This window comes from Lissotriton helveticus, chromosome 4_1 (assembly GCF_964261635.1).
Source record: "Lissotriton helveticus chromosome 4_1, aLisHel1.1, whole genome shotgun sequence".
In the NCBI taxonomy this organism is placed as follows: domain Eukaryota; kingdom Metazoa; phylum Chordata; class Amphibia; order Caudata; family Salamandridae; genus Lissotriton; species Lissotriton helveticus.
This window is the reverse complement of record NC_136063.1, coordinates 1,164,258,430-1,164,280,003: the sequence shown is the minus strand read 5'-3', so window position 1 is coordinate 1,164,280,003 and position 21,574 is coordinate 1,164,258,430. Positions and strand designations below refer to the sequence as shown.

Sequence of the window (21,574 nt, the reverse complement as noted above, 5' to 3'; positions counted from 1 at the left end):
TGCCTCCAAATCAGGCCTGACTGCTTTTGTGCCAAGCTACCAGAGGGTTAAGCACAGGTAAATTTAGTGACTTTCTGTGGTGCACCCTGAAAAGGATTGTGGTTGTTATTTGAGTAGGGTTTCACCCCCCCCCCCTCAACCAATTACCCAATTTAGTATGCCTTTAAACATTGCTTCTATGAAAAACTAAATAAGGCTGATAAACTCTTTGCAATTATTCTACATGTTGCAAGTGAACATAGCAGAACTCCTAACATCATGAATACTAGAGGCACAATGATGAACACAGTCATTGTTTGGAAACAAAAGTGTTGTCTAGTACAACTTGGCATAGCAGCACAGCAGATAATCATTCACTTCGGATTTTTCCCAAGACAGATCTAGAAAACAGGTATCCCTCTTGACCAAAACAGATAAGACAAGCTGATTGTTTACTCAATGCATGCAGGGGACAATTCTGGGCATTTTCCCTCAGGGACTGCAATATTGGGATGTGTATGCATATTGTTGATGTGGGATATGGACAGGTAAGAAGCAGCAAGGAATGGTGGAGGCAAGAATGGTGTTTCAGACTGTGGAACTTGTGGTGATACCCCCATCAGACAATCACTTACCCCATTCAGTAGATAAAGAGCAGAAACAAGAGGAAGGCAGAAGATTCATCCTGCAGCTTTTGGCAGATATTGAGTTTTTACCCACCTCTAAATGACCCTGTACTGTGAAGGTAGAATTCTTCCCTAGAGCCAACATCCTCAACTTATTCAGCCATAGGTGCGTGTGGCTGTGATTGTGTCTTACATTGCACCGTCATCACTTCTGGAGCTTTTTTCACTCAATGGCCAGTATTTACTCAGGTCTCCTCTTTGCATATCCTGAGTGCCAGGAGCCCTGCACACTTTCAGTAAGTAGTTCGGTCCTAATTGCCTTTTTCTTGTTTCAAAATATGAAGATAGATATCTTCCCTTCCTCCAACAATCATATTCATTCTAACTAAATGAACTCAGGGGGTGGTCACTGGTCGTACTAAGTACCTAGGGGCAGATTTAAAAGCCCTTTGTGCTGCCAGTGCGTCACTTTTTGTGATGCACTGGCAACGCATTACACTGCCCCATATTTTCAAGGACAGGAAAAGCCACCCTGCATGGCTTTTCCAGTCCTTGCAAGTGGGGCACTTTTACATGCAGCACTTTGCATGAAAGGGGCGTTCCATGAGTTTTGCTGTGGATGTTCCCACGCAACACCCATGGAACCAGATACTTTTCCGGATTTATGAGGATTTATAAACCTGGAAATGCGTCAGTATGCTTTGCCATTCTAGGGGTGGTGTAGCGAGGCGCAATGAGGAGAAATGTTTTCATTTCTCCTCGTTTTTTTCTTCTTTCAATGTGTGCTGCATTCTACAGCATGCATTGAAAGAGAAAAATGCCTGTAGTGATTGTTTTCATGCAGGAAGGTGCCTCTTCCTGCACAATAACAATTTCCCTAAGATGCAGGCATCCTTGCCCCATGGTGCAAGGGTGCCTGCACTGACGCATGGCAGCTGTTTGTGCGCCAATACATGGGAGAGCCACGGAATGCGACATATCCTTGTAAATATGTTACATTCCTGTGCTCTGAAGGTGCTGCAGCATGGCGCAGCCAAAGGGCTTGCAGTGCCACGCTGCGGCTCCTTCTTGTAAATCTGCCCTCTAGTTGGGAAAGTATTTGGGTCAGTTTTTTGCTTTTAATTATCTTTCAACCGTATGTCTTTCTCAGTTTCTTTTTTTTTCTTTCTGCATAATCTTTATACCTCTGGTGCAATTTTCTTGTTTTTACATTTTTTTTCTGCACTATTGGTGATCATCTTTGTGCTTTTTATTTCTTTACTTGTTATCATTTACTTACTTTAATGCTCAACATCTAAAGCATTTTCTCGGTGGACTGCCAAGCTTTTAAAATTGTGCAAGATTCCCTGGAGTTCTCCTTTCGGTCAATGCAGGTGCTCAGTAGTCACCATTCTCACATTAACTGGGCAATGGTGTACTCACTCTAAGGAATTTTGAAACAGTGCCAGAAGTCGGCCAGTGACCTTTACAAGGATAGATAAGGTAAAAATAAGATTGGATACCATGTGGTGGGAATATTGGTTCAAGTCTGATACAAAATAGTGTCCCCCAATGTAAAACTCCCTGTCACTAGTGCAATTTAAATGATCTGGCCCTATATGGATAGATGATTTGTTGACTGTCCATGGTTAGAAAACTGAATGCAGATTTTTGTAATAAAGAACAGCTGATGCAGTGACACAGGCACATACGATCTATATTGAGAATATTATAGCCTCACGTGGAAACAAAACATTTCTGGAGGCCTGCTTTTTGTAAAATGCATATTCTAGCTTGTGAGCAAATAATCCATACTCATTGTTCCCTAAAAGCGTAAATAAAATAAGCTGAGAGCAGAGCATTGATTTATCCTTCTTCAAAATCTTCAGAATGGAAAGAATTGTAAAAAGGACACGTGAGAAAAAACTGTACATAGAGAGAGCTATTCAATGAAACAACATCAAAACAAGATTTAATTAGTATTGAACCATTCAGTGTTTTTTAAATTGAAGAAGCCCACGTCAGATACTTATGCATTCTGTAGGTGTGGTTGAGTGACACAAAATGGTGGATCCTGGTATCTTACCTTTTCTTTTCAAAAGTGCAATACGTGATAAATATTTGAAATTCTGTAATTTAATGCTCACATAGAACATGTTAAGCCTGAGAGCACACATTGGAGTAAATAATGCACAGTAGACAATATCACTGATTGGTGGCCTGAAGAAACGTGATTTAATATTTAGGTGAAACAAAAACAACTTGCATACGAATAGTAAAATAATAATAAAAGTCCTGCACAGTTCTGTGGTAGCAGCTGGTTATATTCCAGGATGCTTCTTGAAAGTGTTTTAAAGTCAACTTGGTGCTATTGCTTCTTGACACAAACATGAAACATTTTCTTGGATGTGTATTTTACGATCCTGCAATCCCGTCACAGCGGAGTCCATACCACTTAAAATGATAAAAGTTTCAATAGGCACTTAAGTGGAATTAAGAAAAATCTATCACTCTTTCCACCGTGATGCCAGAAAGCCATTCGCTTTCCTAGGTTGTCATGTCTGTAAGTTGTAGATAACAACCCTGAGCTTGTCTCAGTGTATTTCCAAAGTAACAAAAAAGTACAGTATATATTACAGGATTTATCTTCTCTTTGTGAAACAAACCTAAACTGACAGTTTAATAAATATTGTAACCTGCTGCAAGCAGCTGTTGTTCTGTACAATCAAAGGTAAGTTGTCACACAAGCTTTTGGTATGTGTTTTTTCTCTTTACTGGAATCTCCTTGGCAAATTTTAGGTGACTTTGTCAGCTTTGTAACTTTCCTCCTCCCCAAACATTTCTGCCAATGTCTTAAAACGAGGCCCCCAGTCACTTAAGTAGTCATAATCTTGTTCTGCCTCTGTTGTAAGTGATTCTATTGTGCTCAGGGACTCTGCTACTGAGCCAGTTCCTTCATAAGCGTATGTAGCAAGTGAGTCATAAGGGGGCGCGCTGGGATCCCCGTCGTTCTCCTGCAGTCTCACAATTATAAAATCCCTTATGTCTGTATTATCTTCTGCCTGGGGTCTTAGACGCGGCAAACAAAGGGGTTCTGGTTTTATGTCCCTCCGGATTTTCTTTTCCTCAATCACTTTGGGGTTTCTTAGAGCACCGATGTCAAAGGCCTGGGTATCCTCCTCGCCACCGCCTTCATCATCGTAATGGATGACGTTATCCCTTATGTCTTCTTTCGATGTCATCAAGGTGTCCTTCTTCTTCTGCTTTCTGAGTGCCACGTACAACACAACAATCGCTATAAGAGGAAAGTTAAAGAATAGTGTTATATAGGAATGATTTTAGAGGTTGACATAATTCGCAACTGAGAAGAATTTACATAAATGCAGTTCAACACTTTTTAATGGCAATCTAGACATGACTAAATTTCAGACTTTTTAAAGATATAATCTTAACCAAGAGGCAGACTTTCATCTGAAAATCACGATTTCAAACTAAACAGTCAATTTCCCAAAGCGCTAGGATAGAGTGCACATTGTTTACCTAGTTTGGCCAAAGAATGCTGGTTTTGTGACCAACAGTTCCTTGATCTGTAACTTCTCAGATATAACCTGAAAGTTCCCTATGGAGACAAAGATCAGGCTCCAAGTCAGTTGACTTAAGTGTTCCACGATCTAAATTTGTTGAAGAGGAGAGCTAGGTGAAGGCTGGGCAGTGCCTTTCATGAGGTCTGAAAAGATTTTTTTAATAGGTTCGAAAATGGCCCAGGCAAAATTGGATCCAGTATTTCCAGACTAAATTGTCAGATGAGGTAACACAATGCCACATGTAATTGGCTGGGTGGTATCCATTCCTGGGAATACTGCTCTATAAAACGAATATTTGACCTCTAATCTCTAACTCCACGACTTCATGAGACACAGGCAGGAAAGTTTTGAACCATAGAGTGAGAACCACTGCTTCACTTCCAAAGTTGTGCTGCCTAGACCTCCTTTGCCTGCTTTATATAGAGTGTTTCTGTGCACATTGTAGAAAGGCCAAATTTGTCGAAACCAGCCACACTGCTTTGTCCTGTGCCTGTGAACATGTCCATGATATGGCCTTCAAGACTTCATTGAAGACAAATAATAACAACTGGTACAAAACCACATAGTTGCAAATAACATTTTGCCTTGATCCGAGGGATATGTTTTCATCCAATTATGAATTGAGCCTAATTTATGCAACAAGTTTATTTGACCTGTTGCTAATTTCCCAGACAACTACAGAAGAAGAAATCGAGTATGCAAACGGATGCCATTTGTGCACAATGTCCCATGTTTTCGAGAAATTCTAAATAGTAAGCAAAATTAGTGTAAACAACGTGTGACAATTCATGCTAATTCCATGCACAATGAGCATGTTTTTCTAGCGACAGGTATTATTCCGTAGGTGGACATACAGCTAAAGGCAACCAAATGTCATAATACTTTAACAGAGTAATTTAAATAATTAGGTGTTTCATTCACACAATAGGGGAGAAAGAGGATACAAATGTAATTAACAATCTGTTAGGAGAAGGCCTGTATACGGATCTGACTGTAGCCAAAAAATGCAGACCCTTTGGCCACAACAATTTAAGAGAGAAAATATAAATTAATATTTATTTTTTGGCCGATGTGTTTTTTTAATGTATGTTTGTATGTATGTATGTATGTATGAATGTATTTATTTATTTAGTTTATTATATGGCACACAGTTTAGCGCCGGGACACTGTCAAAACACTTTGCAGATGAATGGTGTTACACAATACATAGATTGTCCTTGCGCCAAAAGATTCATCACGATAATAGACTAACAAGGTCTTCTGAGGCCACCAATTGTGAGAGAGTAAAAAGGCTAGACCAGAATGTATTCAGATATGCTTTATGGCGCGGTGGGAGAGAGGGATGTCATTGTCACTGTTCTTGAACTGTTAAAAGGTCAGTGGGTTGTATAAAGTAAAGGGAATCCAGAGAAAATGGAGTCCTGCACACCCCACCCTCCAAGAGGCGCTTATATGTTACTGAAACAAGATAAACTGACAAAAGGTATGAATCGTATTGCCCATTTTTCCTAATGAACGCTGAGACAACAGTTCTAGCTAAAATTTTGGCAAAAAGGATACTCCAGTGCCTATCACGAACTGTGATGCCAGAACAGACTGGCTTTACTCCCGGACATTTGGCATCTCACATTTGTCATATTTGCTCACTTTGCTTCGCATTTAACCCCCAAAAGCAGCCATCTTTGTCAATGTTAAGAAGGCATTTACCTCCTTAAAATTGAGTTTTGTGCTAGCCTTTTTGCAATGCACTGGACAGTGGTAGCCGCCACACAACAAAGGTAGGGGGCAAGAGGGGGTAAGGATGGAGGGGGAGTAGTACGGGAAAGGGGAGGTTGGGTGAAGGGGGATTGAGGGTAAAATTATGATATACATTTTTTTTACCTCTCACTGCCCCGAAATGACGGCTGCCTCCGTGCTTAACTACTGGCAGTCTCTGTGAAGGCACAGGCTGCCCAGCCTATCCAGACGCTTGATCTGAGCGGCTTGCTTTGCCACTCAGACACTGCCTGCAGCTTTTCTCCAACCTGGCAGTGAACACAGCCAGTTTGGAGAAATTGGAGTGTGCATGTATGTTTGGCCGGCCTGAGACGGCCAGCCAAATTTATATGTGCACTTTTGAATGACCACTCATACCTGTTATAGCACGACCCCACTCTTCACGCTTATCCAAAGCCCCTAGCAAAAAAAAATGATATTATTGTTTTCATATTTTATTTTCATGTGATCAACTCTGACCAGTGCGGCGACGATCCTCCGCCATTGCGGAGGAGCCGCCCCTGGCACTTGATTAAGGAAAAGCTGATAATATTGATTAGTTTATTGTATATTGAATGAGCAGCTTGCATTTGAGTTAACAGAACAATAACAGATCCAATAGTATGCATAGCGGCACCCAACAAGGTTGGCCGTTATCCCCATTAATATTTGCAATTATGATAGAACCTTTGGCTTGTGGTCTTTACAAACTCCATTTGTGGTGGGATCTGTTATTTCTCTCTATGTATGCCAATGATATCCTGTTATTCTTCAGTTAACCAAGTGCATGATGTACAAGATTACATTCACAAAAAGTGATTGCAAATTCACAAGTTGCAAACAACATTTTTGCTAAAGCAATCTGATTTTTAGGTTTGAACTATGTACTGTAGCATCCTCTCCAGACCGGGTACATACGAATGATCACATCACACTAGAAGCCTGGTATTACAAGTCTTTCTTCCTCAGTGTGTAACCATTAACTGAACATTCTACATCATGAATTCTATCACCCACGCCCAGGCACTTACGTCACTGTTCTACAGAGTCCTCTAGGAACAAAAAAGGTCCCTTCATCTCTAACTAACAAGACACTACATCTCCCCCTTTGTCAAATAAAAAGTACAAATAATACATATAAACATCACAACTCTTCAATGAGTCATTTTGGGCTCAAATCAATCACTCAGATCTGGTCATGTGAGGCGGTTGAGATACCAGAGAAGTGCCCATGACTGGCACTGGTGACAGATACATTGGTACAGTAGTTGGGCTCTCCAGATTCTCAGGTGAATAAGTCTCACTTCTGATACCTGTAGTTGGTGAATATCGAGGCAGGTGCTTCAAATGCAAAAAATATCACATAATAGACTTTTCAGGATGGTGAACAGTCACCATGTTTCCTTTAATAGTCACAACCCTCAGTGGATCAGCATCAAAAGGAGCACCAGACTTGTGTTTCCATTTCTGCCTGACAATAACTTGGTCTCCTCTTTTGCTCACAGTGCTCTGAGCACAGCAGCATCTGTCCGCATAGGTCTTCACTTTGCGTTTGTGAAATGAATCAGTGGTTCAAAGTTTATCAATGTCAATAGATCTTTAAGTGGTCCATTGTGGCTGTTAGACCTGGCATATCTTGGCATGATTATCCGTGACTTTTTGCCTCTACCTCCTTTATTTTTAGATGCTTTGGGTGCTTTCCCACTGCTGATCAGTATCAAAGTACAAGGGTTCCCTATGTAAAGTGTAATGGTAATATGTTGGCCATGACTGGTTTGTTTGCCTTACTAGTAAAGTCCCTAGTGATGTGCACTGTGTGTGCCAGGGTTAGTAATGCAAAGGTGCGCAGAGACAGGAACTCAGGCCTGCAGTGGAGGGCCTGTGCGCAGTTTGCTAAGTCAGCATGTTGTCCTGACAAGTGCAATCACTTATCAGGCCTTACTTTCCCTTTTGCATACACATTGGGGTACCACTGTGGTAGGTCCCAGGTAAACCCCTGGGCAGGGTGCAGTGTAGGTAAAAGGCAGGACATATACTGAGGTGTGTGCTATGTCCTGACAGCGAAAAACACTCCATTTCATTTTCACTGGTGAAAGGCCATTCTGCCTATAGAACAGAATGAGGAGGCTGGGCATTGTGTTTTGGTAGCCTAGTATTCTGTAAGTTTATAATGGAGAGGTGAAGTTTAGTTTGCCTGAACTCAGTGTTATAACACATCTTTCTTTGAAAGTGGTTTTGTCACTGTGTGTTCAGAAACCCATATTTGAGAAACTGGCTGACTTTTGTGCTTTAAGTATTTCTGTGTGTCTCTGCTGAATGTGGATTGACTGTCTGGATCTGAGAGGTGAGAGGAGCTGGGAGAGGTCTCGACCCAGGGAGGGATTGAGATGGCACCAGGCTGCCCTGCATCAGGAGAGTAGGGGGGAGGAGAAGCCTGGGAGGTGAAAAAGGCCAGGGCTGTTGCTATAAACCAATTGACCCATCTCCTACTGAGTGATTGAGGATCCAGACCCCAAGTATCAAAGAGAGAAAGGTGACACTGGGAGAGAGACATCCAGAACTGATTTAGGGAGGGGTCAGGGACCACAGAGCACAAACGAACGTCAAATAAATTAAGGGGTATAACTATTGAGAGCTGAAACCCCTGAACTTTGGAATGAAACAGAAATGGATTGAGACTGAAAAGGCTTGGACCCATTTTGTGGTCAAAATGAACCTCTGCCAAGGAAGGAGCAACTGAAGAGAGAGCTAGGGAAAGACCAATCCTTGCTTCGTGATCTGGGGCTGGTCTGCAGTTTGCTCATCTAACCAAGGAAGAGGCTGTTGGGACTGTGCTTGGAGGTGCTGGGTCCCCTTGCTTGACAAAGACTGTGCTTTGTCTTGTACACCCAAGGGCCCAAGGTGAGCTGGCTCCCTGTATTGAAACACAGGAACATAAAAGTTTCCGGCGAAGTTTCAAGCGATGCAGTGGGCGCATGTTGTGGCAGCTTGAGACCCTCAGAAGGTGTGCCATGTGATATTAGACACACAGAGGAGAATTGAGACTCAGAACTGCTTTGTGCATGTCATAGTGCACAGGGGGCATTAGTTAAGGGCGCCTGGTAAACATGGGCACCGAAGCTGAAGGGAGTCTCGGACATGCTTGGTGCGTGTCGTGGTGCACCGCAGGCCTTAGTGAAGAGCGCTTGGTCAGCGTGTGCACCAAAACTGGAGTGAGACTTGGATGGGCAGGGTGCGTGTTGTGGTGTATGGCAGGCACTGGTAAGGAGCGTCTGGCCTGCATGTGCACCGAAGGTGGAATGAGTCTCGAATGCGCTGGGTGCATGTCGTGGTGCACAGGAGGCGTTGGTGAGGAGCGCCTGACCAATGTGTGCATTGGAAGTGCTGTGAGTCTCGGACGTGCAGGGTGTGTGTTGGGGTGCATCGAAGGCATTGGTGAAGAGCGCCTGGAGATCGAGTGCACCGGAGGAGAAGTGAGTCTCGGATACTGTGAGCGTGCCGAGGTGCGGCCAAAGGCGTTGGTGAAGAGCCCCTGGATATCGGGGCACCAGAGTTGGAGTAAAACTCAGTGAAGTAGTGTGCGTGCTTTGGTGCAACCTGGGACTGTGGAGGTGATCAGCTGATCATTGTGTGCACCGGAAGAAAGTGAGCCTCTGCAATGCAGTGTGCGTGTCTTGGTGCCAACTGAGACCGCAAGAAGGAGTGCCTGGTGAGCGCGCGCTCAGAGTCGACTTGAAGTCTCATCAGCGTTGTGTGTGTGGCTTCGTGCCAGAAGAAACCCGGAGGGTGCGGTGGTGAACATGCACCCGGAGTAAAAGTAATCTCAGGGGTGTGGGGTACATGTGCCCCACGGCTGCCTGAGACCTTCCTAACAGTCGCGGCCCGGACCGGCAGCCCTGGAAGAGCTGAGCTGCCAGGCCGAGCCACTGAGGCCCGTTGAGAGAGGTCGGCAGAGATTGCCCAGTTCAAGGAAGGATGAGAAGAGAGTGGGGTCACGCCCCCAGGTAACATGGATTACTACCTGGGTGGGGTGCTGGATCGGAAGGACACTCTCTCAATCTCTTAGTCCTTCTGACAACGTGAGACTTTGCTTCGGCTCAGAGTGGGACACATACTGATGAAAGGAGTGGCAGTACAGGGGCCGGAGTAATAAGTTGTACTCTGTGTCATCGTTGAACCGTGTGGAGGGCAACTGTTACCGAAGAGGCTGATTGTCACAAAACACATTGCCAATATTGCTGCTAACAAACTGCCAGACTGTCTTATGACGCCTGACATTATTATTGCATAACGAAGTACACGATTATAGCGCTACACATTGCATTATTTTTCCCTTTTATAGGAACTTTGTCCTCTTTTTGTGAACAGATTTGGTTTAGGAGCATGGACACTGGACCTTTATTGGCTCCTTGGTCCCCCCTCTCTTTTGTTGAATTGATTATTTTTCCCTTGCCAAGTACATGTGTAGCAGGCCGCATTGCATTATTTCTACATTGCAAAGTACATGATTGTTGTTAAGCATTGCATTATTCTTTAATTGCAAAGTACATGATTGTAGCGGCCTGCATTGCATTATTTCATCATTGCAAAGTATGGGATGAGTTGTGACGCATTGCATTTTTCCTTCATTGCGGAACGCATTGCATTATTTCTCCTTTGCCCAGCACAGGATATTATTGTTACCCAGTGCATTATTGTTTGTCCATTGCAACGTGCGTGATTCTAGCATTGCAACCAGCATAGCATTTGTAAGCGGTGGCTGGGATTTGAACCTACCAGCCTGCCGCCATGTATATTACCCTTTATTCTATGTTGGCTTATGTATCATGTGGTCTGATCGTATATCCTTTTGTATAAAGTTTATACTCATTTTTATCAAACTCGTGTGGAGGTCATTTGTGGTGTCACCATGGGGTTGCTGTGGGCATGGTTGCCCATACAGAACACTTGTGCCTTGGAGATAGGTCTGGCTGCTCGTGCAAAGCTACTAAGGCGGTGATCAGGGCTACCTCAAACGGTGTCCTTACTTGGCCTAACGTTGAGTGGGGATCCCCGGGTCTCGCACTTGCTGACAGTAGTGCAGGACTGGGACTCCGGCTTTCAACAGTGCGATTTGATTCCTATAGCTCTGCCAAACATTAAGGTGGCTGGGTTTTCACCTGTGGTAGAATGTGGAGTTGACCTGTATGCACAAAGCGTACACTGAACAACTAATTTGAGGACAAGCTTTTCCAGCGCAGTGCTCTGAACAGTCGTCTTGAGGGTGCTCATGAATCTCTCAAGAACACCATCACCACCATGCACCTGTGGCCAGAGTTGTGTGCTTTTCTGATGCTTGACATTTAAATGAGTGAGAAAATCTTTACATTCTTGACTATTGAATGGCTGGGCATTGTCAGATTTCAAGACAGAACACCTCATGTTGCAAAAACACTTTCTAATCTCTCAGTGACTCTGTCATGAGTAGTTGATGACAGGTCTTCCACAAGGAGAAAACGGGAATATTATCAACAATTACTAGTAGATGATGTACACTGTCAAGTGGTCCAAAGAAATCAGTTTCAATCTTCTCCCAAGCATGCTTTGGAAGATCATGCATGTTTAATGGATTGGTGGTTGTTTTGGACAAGTAGGTGCACGAATGACATGCCCGTAACTCCTTTTCAACTCTCTCATTAACACGAGGGAACCACACTCAATCACATATTGCTTGTTTATTTACTACTTGATGTATCTCTTGGGCCAGTTTAAAGTCAATGCCAAAGTCAAAGAAACTTATAGAGCGCACAAATCACTAAAAAACGTCTCATGGTGCTTGCAGGACTCCTGTAGACAGATGGTCAAAACTAGACAGCATTATTTCTGATCGAATAGCAACATTTTTAATTCCTTCCGAAAGCACTTATGATCAGCAATGGAAAGGAGATAGGCCGGAATCTTATTCCAGAGGTTGGGGGGCAAGAAAAGAGAAGGCCGTCCCCCACTCCGTACAGTGTGAACTCGTAGGGGTTAAGAAGGGATTGTGAACTAGATCTTAACATTCTTCCTGGCTGGTACCTATTAAGCTTTTTCGCTAAATAACAGGGCCCTGTTCCATGTATGATCTTATGAGTGAGGCATAAGATTTTAAAATTGCCTCACTTTCTTACCGGAAGCCAGTGGAGGGATCTCAGACTGGAGGCTGAGGAGAATCTGGGAGGAAGGTTCAAGATAAGTCTGGCAGCAGTGTTCTGCAGGATCTGTAGTTTGGAAAAAAGATCTTCATTTAGGGAGGCTAGGAAGGCATTCCCATAATCGAAACAGCTTACAATTAGACCCTGTACCAGAGGTTTCCTAGATTCAATAGGTAAACATTCAAAGATTTTACCTAGTTTCCGCATGATCCCATAGCAAGTGCCTAATACAAGATTGACATGATTTTTCATAGACAGTTTGTTGTCAATGGTTATTCCAAGATTACGCACTGCTGGTTTAGGGGATGGGCAGAGGCCCAATACCTGGGGCCACCAATTGGTAGACCAATGCTCTTTAGCCCTACCAAACAAGATGATCTCTGTCTTGCTGCTATTGAGCTGTAGATTGTTGCTTCCCATCCAGTTGTAAATGTGGATCATACCGTTTTTAAATCGGATCATAGTGTCTGTGGGGTCGGGACCCCAAGTTCAATAACTTGTTGTCTCAGACTCTCTGGTATGACAATTCTCGACCCTTGTCAGTGATGCCTTCTCGGGTAACTAACAGTTCTTCCTGCACATTTTTGAACTTCTGGTATTCAAGGTAATTGTAAAAAAGTTGAGTATGTTTTTACTAAAATGATGTGTAATAATGTTTTTAAGTATCAGCAAATCTCTATCAGTGCTTGTGGCAGCAGTGATTCATTCCACTGATATGGCAGTAAGGGTACTGCATTTCAATTAGTGCCATGACACTGTATTAGTACACGTGAGCAGTAGGCAGCAGGATTTAGATTTTTTCCTGGGCCAATCACAATCGTATAATGATACTCTTGCAATCACAACCCCTACCTCTCACTGTGAGAGGGCATTTTGGTTTTAGGACTGCTGAAAATTGTGAGCAATGATTGGTGGTCGGTGACGACAGTGAAATGCTTTTCATAAAGCAACACATGAAAATGCTCACAAACCCACACAACAGTGAGGCTTTCTTCTTCAGTTTGTGAATAGGCACATTCAGTTGATGTCAAACCCTGACTAGCATAAGCCACAATGTGTCTTGGAGCATTTGTATGTCCAGCGTGCTGACCAAGGTGGCAAAGTCACATATATACTTTCAACAGTAACTGGCCATAGCAAGGAAGGATCAAACAGCATAGTTACATCTTGTGGGGCAGAAGTGGATCACAAGTCTTCTACTTTATTTAGATCCAGAGTCATTTCCCCGTCAGAAAAGATATGACCAAAGAAATTGAGTATGATGTTATGAAACTCACACGTTGCCACATTTAAAGGTAGACCTGCATCGGCAAGTATACAACACACTTGTGTAAGAGCTTTATCACTTTTATTTCATGTGGCCCAAAAAACTAGTATGTCATTATTGTAATTGTAAGTATTTGTGACTGGATGTCTTATGAGATGAATGACATCCTGAAAGAGTTATGCAGATGATGACACTCCAAATGATAGCCTTTTATATCTAAATAAACCAACATGAGCTGAAAAGGTAGTAATGTAATTCAGCTGTGAAATCATGTTAGCAATGTGAGCACCTGGATGTTGTTCTCTTTCAATCGCCTTGTTTTCTTGATGCATATCAATGCAGATGCACAAGGCTCCTTCTCTGTCCTTCTTCAGCACTACCACTCTGGGAGATACGCATTGCATCGGAACAGTGGATCGCTCTATGATGTCATGCGTTAATAGTGTTTCAAGTTCTTTCTCAACAGCCTCGTGTAAATGAAATGCTATTTGACAATGTTGGTGAGCAACAGGACAGATGTCCACATTTATGTGAAGTTGCACTTTCATTGTCTTAATTCTTTCTAATCCATGATACAACGATGGGAACTGATTTACCATTTGACGATGGGCATTACTGTTGTAGTTTACAAAAAACAGACCAGGTCAGCAGCAGTAGTGAAACTGAGTAAATATGCACTTGATGAAGTGCCTTGAACCTTGACTTTGCACTGTCGTCGAAGAAACCCACATACACTTTGGTTTTTGATGGGGTTAAAAGTGGCATGGGAGACATTTCATTGTACTTTTCAACTGGCATAATGTTTATCGATATGATAAAAGAGATGGAGCACCCATTCACTTTCAGTGTGATTTTGGGACAGAGTCCAAATGAGTTTCGCACTTTCACTTGTGGATCTAGCTGTGACCCACATTCTTCCTTGCAAGACGCTAATCCTACATGCACACGTTGTCCAGCAATCAACATTGAAATTGCAAACTCATCTTCCCCACTGTCGCTTGACAATGACAAACTTTTAGACAAGGAATTCAATGACAATACACATCGTTCCTCTTGTACTTACCTCAATTGTTGTTGCCGTTTAGCATTGTTGGGGTACTTGGAACATGCCAGCATTTGCATATCTGTCCAATGGCAGGACATTTACCTTCATGTGCAAAGGAATATTCACATTGGAAACACACATTTTGTTTCACACTCAGTGCTGATTCCTTTTGGGCTGATCCAGCCTCCATGTTAGCTGCTTGTCTGTCAGCTCTTTCTTCCACTCTGGCAGCCATGAGTTCTCGTTCCAGGCTGAGTGTCTCTTTCAGCATTTGTCATCTGAAGGAATCGGATGGACAACCATCTATTAGGACGTATTGCCTCTTCATAATTGAACTAGTTAAACTTGCAATGCTTGATGAGCGAATCAAGTCTTTCTTCAAACTCATCTATTGTTTCACCAGCTTGCTGCCTTTCTTGGTTGAAAATATACCTTTCCTAGTCAATATTTGGCACTGGATTGAACTCAATGTTCAGCATCTCTTTCATTTGACGGTACGTCACTTCACCACCAGGTTTTTTTTATCACTTTTTTTACACCTTCACCGGCCAAATTCTACAGATGGTTAATGATTTGTTTGTCATTTACTCTTTCCAGAGCATCAATAAAATCATCAAAGGTTTCAATCCAGGCAGTCCATCGGTGACCAATATTTTGCTTTTTGACGGTATTGAAGGAAGGCGGTGATTCCAAGTAGACAGGGCACCGTATCTGATGCTCTTTTTAGTAGCCATTAAAAAGAAAATTTCACTATACCGACCACCACACACAACCTTTCAGTTGGTCCGACATGATTCACCAGCCTCGTAATCACGACCCCCATGCTTCTGCTTGGGTTGCTGGTGCTGAGGTTGGGTGGCTTTTTCTACTCTGATTCTGGAAAGAGTGCTCGTCTTTTTTATAAATCTGGTGACCCCCCATCTCTAACGTTTCTGTGAATTTATTTACTTCTACTCACAGCATTCTCTTACACACTGTTGCTGCTCGTTGCACTTTCTTTACTTGGTTATCGCTGCCTTTAGCGTTGTCACACTATATGAATGATGGCTCTGTGTTATGCTATTGTGCAGTATCTTTTGTCTTGACTTAACTAGCAACTTGCTAGCCATGACAAACAAACTATAATGCCTTCACTTCCTTCATAGGTCTTACAATGGTTGGAGTGGTGATTTGACTCCACTTACGCCAACCGTCAATTTTCACTTAGACTGAGGCACATGTGGCACACACAAGCAATTTCCTGGCAAACTCTCCTGGAGAGCATTCTCAGTTCTTCAGGTTGCAGGGTGTTCAAAATCCACTTTCTCATCACCAGTTGTAGCCTCCTGCCCAGGTACATGCAAATAATCACAGCACACATAGAGCTTGGTATTTTAAGTCTTTATTCCTCAGCATGTAAACGTTAATGGAACGTTCTACATTATCAATTTTATAACCCACAGGCTTACCTCACTGTTCTATGGAGTCCACCAGGAACCAAAAGGGACCTATCATCTCTAACTCACAAGACACTACATGTACTAAAAGGTTAGTTCACAAAATACTGAATTATTGGTGATTCTTAAACTTGAAACTTGAAGTATTAGGTCATAAAATGACTTGCATAATTAATATTCATTAAGCAGTTCCCAATTTTTGATCCTGTGTGATTGGCTACAAGGAGGCCTGAAGTGACTGCAGACCACCATCCTAGTGATTGCATTTCAAAACGGAAAAACAATTTTTAAAGCAGCCCGTAATGCTTAGAAATGTTTTGGAAAATGTTAGTGAGAGCAGTGGTACAGGGCACCATTGCCCACTCCCCTTGAAGCTGCCACCATTCATCCTAAAAGAGAAGGGTTCAAAAGCAGTACCTTCCTCTTTGTGACTCAGTTACCATCCCAACAGGGGATGTGGGTAGCAGGCCAATTGTTTGAAATCAGAAAAATGGTTGCAAAGCATTGATATATCTGGGTCTGAATCGCAATTTGGAAGGGACTCCCAAAACATGTTGTTTTTGAAAAACAAATCAGAAACCATTTCTAAAAACCTTTAGTGATTCAGAAAAACTTTTCTGAATTTCTTAATAGGTTTAGTAGTTCGGAAAAAACTTTTTTCCCTGGCCTAAGTACCTCAATTACAGACGAACAATGGTGTTTTTGCTGAAGGCAGACACAGGGAGTATCTTTAAATAATATACACTGATTGCTTCACTTTTCATTTCTTCACATGCTGAATTATACACCATGTATAAAATCATTTAGCCCCATGGTTGGCACATCATTACCTAGTGTAGTTATTTGCATGTAGGGGAGATTTTCAATGCATCAGTGCAACGCAGCGCAGCCTCCTGCGAGGCTGCGCTGTGTTGCATTACAGGGAGGGAACAAGAGAGTGGCTTTCCTTCAGAGATACGGCTCCCTCCTCCCCTTTCCCTTGCTCCAGCGCTGATTTCAGCTGCCGTGCACCAGGCACACACCTTCTCGCCATAGCATTGTATGCATGAGTCTAACATAGGTTTTTTACAGGAAGGGTGCCCTTCCCATGCAAAACACTATGCCTAGACATGATGTAAAGCTTTTCCCACCTTGTTTGCGTTCAGCACAGTGCAGCACACATGAAATGAAAGCATTTCTCCTGTTGGCTCTTGTGACCACCAAGAATTTGACAGTGGCATCACCACAGATTCTGTGCTGCAGCCTTGGGTGTGGCCGCTGACATTGTGGCACACAAACGGAGGACGGAGGGAGATAAAAAAAGAGAAGGTCAACCTGCTGCCCCGATGCAGCTGCTTTGAGGAGGACTGACGGCTGCTTAATTGTGCTAGGGCCCGGCTGGTCAGCCACTATCTCAACAAGCATGGAGGACATCTGGACATCACAAGCTCAGGGATCTCTCCAGGCCCAAGATCACCGCCTGTGAGTGCAACAACTCCCTGAAGGCTTGGCTGAACAAGCACCACAAGACTTATTACTAAAACACCAGAGAATTGGGAAATTATCATGTTTGGGACAGCTTTTTACAGTCGTAAAACTAGCCATTTTGCAATTCCATGTGGTTTTCCATATACATTTAACACCAACCCTGAGTAGTTGGCAAGTGTATGAGGGGGCTAGTTGGTGTGATGGGGTGAGGGAAATGGGTAGGGGGTAGCATTGTTTGCTCACCACTGTAACAGCAACAGACACAAATAAGGCTAGGCTGCTGTTACAGTCAATCACTATTAGTCTAAGAGAAATTAACAGGGAAAAGCTTGTGTTAAATTCACTTCTACCAATTTTTTATTGGGGCTTCACTTTTTGATAAACCACCCATTGGGCCTCTTGGCAGTGTAAAATAAGCCTTGTGGGAAGCTCAGAGGAGAGTCTATATTTACATCTTTTGAGAAGAGCCAGGTTTTTACTTATTTCACTAAAAGACGGGTAATGATTTTTGAGAGACAGAGGACTGCAGAGTTTGATTCTTTGAACTCTGAAGACTGCAAAAACATATGACTAGTCACTAAAAGACGTGTAGAGGTTCGCATTAGTACCATCTACACATTTTTTACTTCCCCTTCCTAACTCTTTGCTCTGATTTCAAAATGTCCAGGAAGAACAATACTTCACCGTACTGGCTCCTGCCCTCCCCGCACAACTAAATACACATCACAGCATTTCTCTCCACCCTCGGCATAGGGACAGTGCTGTTACCCAGTACAACACCATGCCACACCCGGCATAAACTCTGCAGGATGCATATCTACACAACTCCTATGTATTTTCAATGTGTTTTCAAAGATACGTATACCATATTCAGGATCATACTACTGTTTGTTCTCACTACACCCTGGTAAAAGAACTGGTGTTGTCAGCCCTTCTTCCCCATGCCCAATACACAGTCATGAGAGGTCTGTACCTCCAACTTGACAATGTTTCTGCCACTCTGCAACCTTGTTCTGAGAGCAGAAAAATGTTTTGTTAAAGTGAAGGTGTGACACTCATGGCAGATTGAGAGAAGTGTCTTTCTTTGTCCTTCAGATGTATGTACAGGTTTTGGATGTTGTACTGTTTAAAAATAAGGTTCGAGCTTCACGGGTTCTTAATAGATCAATGGTCATAGGGTGGGATGCTGGAGGTTTACTCAGTGAGCCTCCCTGGCTACCCTAAGTGCTTACTTGTGACACATTGTAGGCCTTGCAGCTGTAAAACCTCCAATTTCCTGAGGGCCTCATTTAAGAAAAGTGTTGGATCACTGTGGTAAAACAGCGATGCAACACTTTTCACTGCGCCCTTTACTGTATGGCGCTCCATGTCGCAAGGATTGACAGATGGGTCAAGAATCCTGAGGTTACTGTTGGCGCAAAACTATTGCATTGCTGTAGTTGTGTCGTAAGCATGACACTCCAGCAATGCATAGGGTAGGCCTATACCTATTACACTGCGTCACCCTTATGAGTGCTATTATACAGGTGTAAGGTTTTGACACAGTGGTGTCCTAGAAGTGGCGCAATGAAATCTGATAGATTTCACTGCACCACTTCTACAAGGCTTTCTTGCAGGGGAACACCCACCCTGCATACATTATACCTGATGCAGGTATAATTTAGCGCAAGGGTTTATAAAGTGATACATTTGCCTAGATATGTCGCTTTGTAATATATGGCGCAACATGGAGCATTATTTATGCCGCTGCTGCATCATGAAAAGTGACCAAACAGCGGCGCAAAAGTGTTGCAAGGGGCTCATAAATAAGCCCCAGAATATTTTATTGAATGGACTGAGTATCGTAGCTGAAAATGTTTTTCACATTCAGCGCTACAAAGTAAATAAATAACTACATTTGGGATAAAAGTCCCAATAAACAAAAACATAAGTAATACATATTTTTACTTGTAAGGAGAAGTTGTTCTGTTTTACTATTGGGTGGAAAGAGTGGCAGTTAAGAGTATGTTATAGGACTGGGAATGGTTATGTGTCTTGTGAATACATGTGCCCCAGTGTTGGAGGTCACATCACTCTTTTGTGTGAGAGACTCCCTGTTTTACATTCAATTTGCATAAACATCCCAAAATGGGACATTTGGTACACATTTTGCTTATGAAAGTTACCAATGGTTTGCAATAAAAGGGTCAAGCTCTTGAATACTCTACACTACAACCACCACTAATTCTGAAAGCTGCTAAAACACTACCTGTTTCGGTGGTGCAAATCATGAGTTCTTTGTAGCTATATCTCTCTAGCCACTAAAGGCGTGTTTTCTATTGATTGAGCAATGTAGTAGCACTGTATCCTCATGTGTGTGCATACAATTTGCTAGGGTGCTAAACAGCAGAGTCTCTGTCTTGAGCAGGAGAGGGCAAATCGCTTTCTGAAAACTACTTCCCCATATCCATCCTTAACTATCTGTCCAGCTTCCCCAGCCCACTTTCTGGCCATTTTAGTTGGGTACACTACGTATTTGGTTAATCTCACACCCACACCTCCTTGACATTAGTGACTTAGCTATGCCCCTGTGCATGCCTTGTTCGGTATTTGTTCTTTGTGTCATTATTCTAAAAATGTCAATAAAATATTTTAAACATGGAAGTAGATTAGTCCTTTCTGTTATCACACTCTCTGGAAAAAAGCTAAGATCAACACCACGTGATGAATATTGAAGGTGCAAACCTACCTGAAAGTATGATAATGCAGAGCAAGATAGCTATTAAAGCTCCTGTGCTCAGCCCCACAGGCAAGAAGATCGCCTCAGCAGAGCAGGAGAGCAGGACTCCATTGGCGTTGCACCGGCAGACCTGAATTGTTAGGGTGCCTGTACTGCTCTGAATGGGATAGCTGCTGTCTTCAATCACAACAGGCAGTGTGTAGAACTCTTGCTGCCGGCGGCTGTATCGATTACGGCGGGCTTCCACTCCAGCAGTGCTATCTGCAAGAGATCAGAAATCGATGTTAGCCCAAAAGACCCATATTCCATAAATTAAACAATTGGGAGATCCAGCATTCATTCATGTATTTAATTGAGTCCAGTCGTTATATCAGTCTTTCTCTGTGCAAAATGTGATATGCTCGCAGACAATAACTCTACATCCACAAATCGACCACTTTCGTTTTAAAACACTCTTCAGGGCCCTACTGTTTTTTAAGGCAGTCTCATTACAAACATAGTTTTTTCTTCTTCCAAAGAAAGAGATTGGTTGTTTAGGTAATCGGAACAGGCCAGTCATTTCCAGGCATGGTTGCTACCTACATGATCACACATTGTAACAGGTACCAGGAAATTGCAATAAAAAGGACCCATGTTTAGAAAACCTCTAGCAGGGAGCTTAAGGGAGGCTTCTGCACATGCTTATGAGGGTCTGATGGAGTCAGAAGATACGAGCTTATGTATCAGCTTTATATGGGTCTTTGTGCTCACCGTTTTATGTGAGCCTTAGGCTCGGGCCTTTAACACTGGAGCGGGGCTTTAATGGTCAGTAGGCTATATTGATAACTACTTACTAGTGAACAACTTCATGCTGTATGTTTGCAATTTTCTCCTATGTCTCCTCTATTTCTGCCAAGTCCTTCATCAAGTTTGGCCTATCAACCACACCATTTTCTTTCTCACTGCAAAGCCCTCTCATCTTCTCACACAGACTTGATTCATAACCCAAGAAAATGTTCTTATAAAATCTTAAGTTTGCAACATGGGAGCCAATTCACAAAATACTTTCTATGGGAGGTTGATGCAAATCCAATGGTTGCCATGTGTGATGCTGGACTAACTGCTGTTTTTTAATAGTAATAGTACACTCTGATTTTGTGAATAGCCAAAAGTTGTAAACATACTCAAAAGTGTGAGTCCCTTTCTGCCTTGGAACTTAGAAGCTTTTTCTAGGTAAAAGCTCCAGAGCCTTAGTGCATTTGGCCGACAGTTCCACAGCAGCAGCTACAATTTCAGATTTCCCTGTAGGGGCACACATTTAAAAAAATATGACAAAGGCCCCTTTGGGATTAGGACTTTGAAACCTTTTCAAACTTTTTGACTTTCAGAGTTTTGCTGGGACCAATCTCCTTAATATATCCAACAAGGGCTCCATCGCTGTTGGCTTCAAATTGCATCTAGGTCCTGGTCAACCGCACCATTGACTACAATTGGCACTTTGTGATTTTTTTTGTGCTATTTGCAATTTGGGGCCCGATATAGGTAGCCCAAATACCGGTCAGTAA

At 42.8% G+C, this 21,574-nt stretch overlaps 1 protein-coding gene across 3 annotated transcripts in view; it reads right to left on the bottom strand.

The window, feature by feature from the left end:
* Positions 1-2,796: 2,796 nt before the first annotated feature.
* The window catches only part of CDH12 (cadherin 12), a 1,332,533-nt gene continuing 1,313,755 nt past the window's right edge, over positions 2,797-21,574 (bottom strand). For all 3 annotated transcript variants that reach the window (XM_078687751.1, XM_078687752.1, XM_078687753.1), the window contains 2 exons: positions 20,040-20,291; positions 2,797-3,879 (listed from right to left, as the gene is read on the bottom strand). In XM_078687751.1, the coding sequence (XP_078543877.1) occupies positions 3,380-3,879; positions 20,040-20,291 (752 nt within the window). In that variant the 3' untranslated portion in view covers positions 2,797-3,379. The remainder of the gene's footprint in view (positions 3,880-20,039; positions 20,292-21,574) is intronic.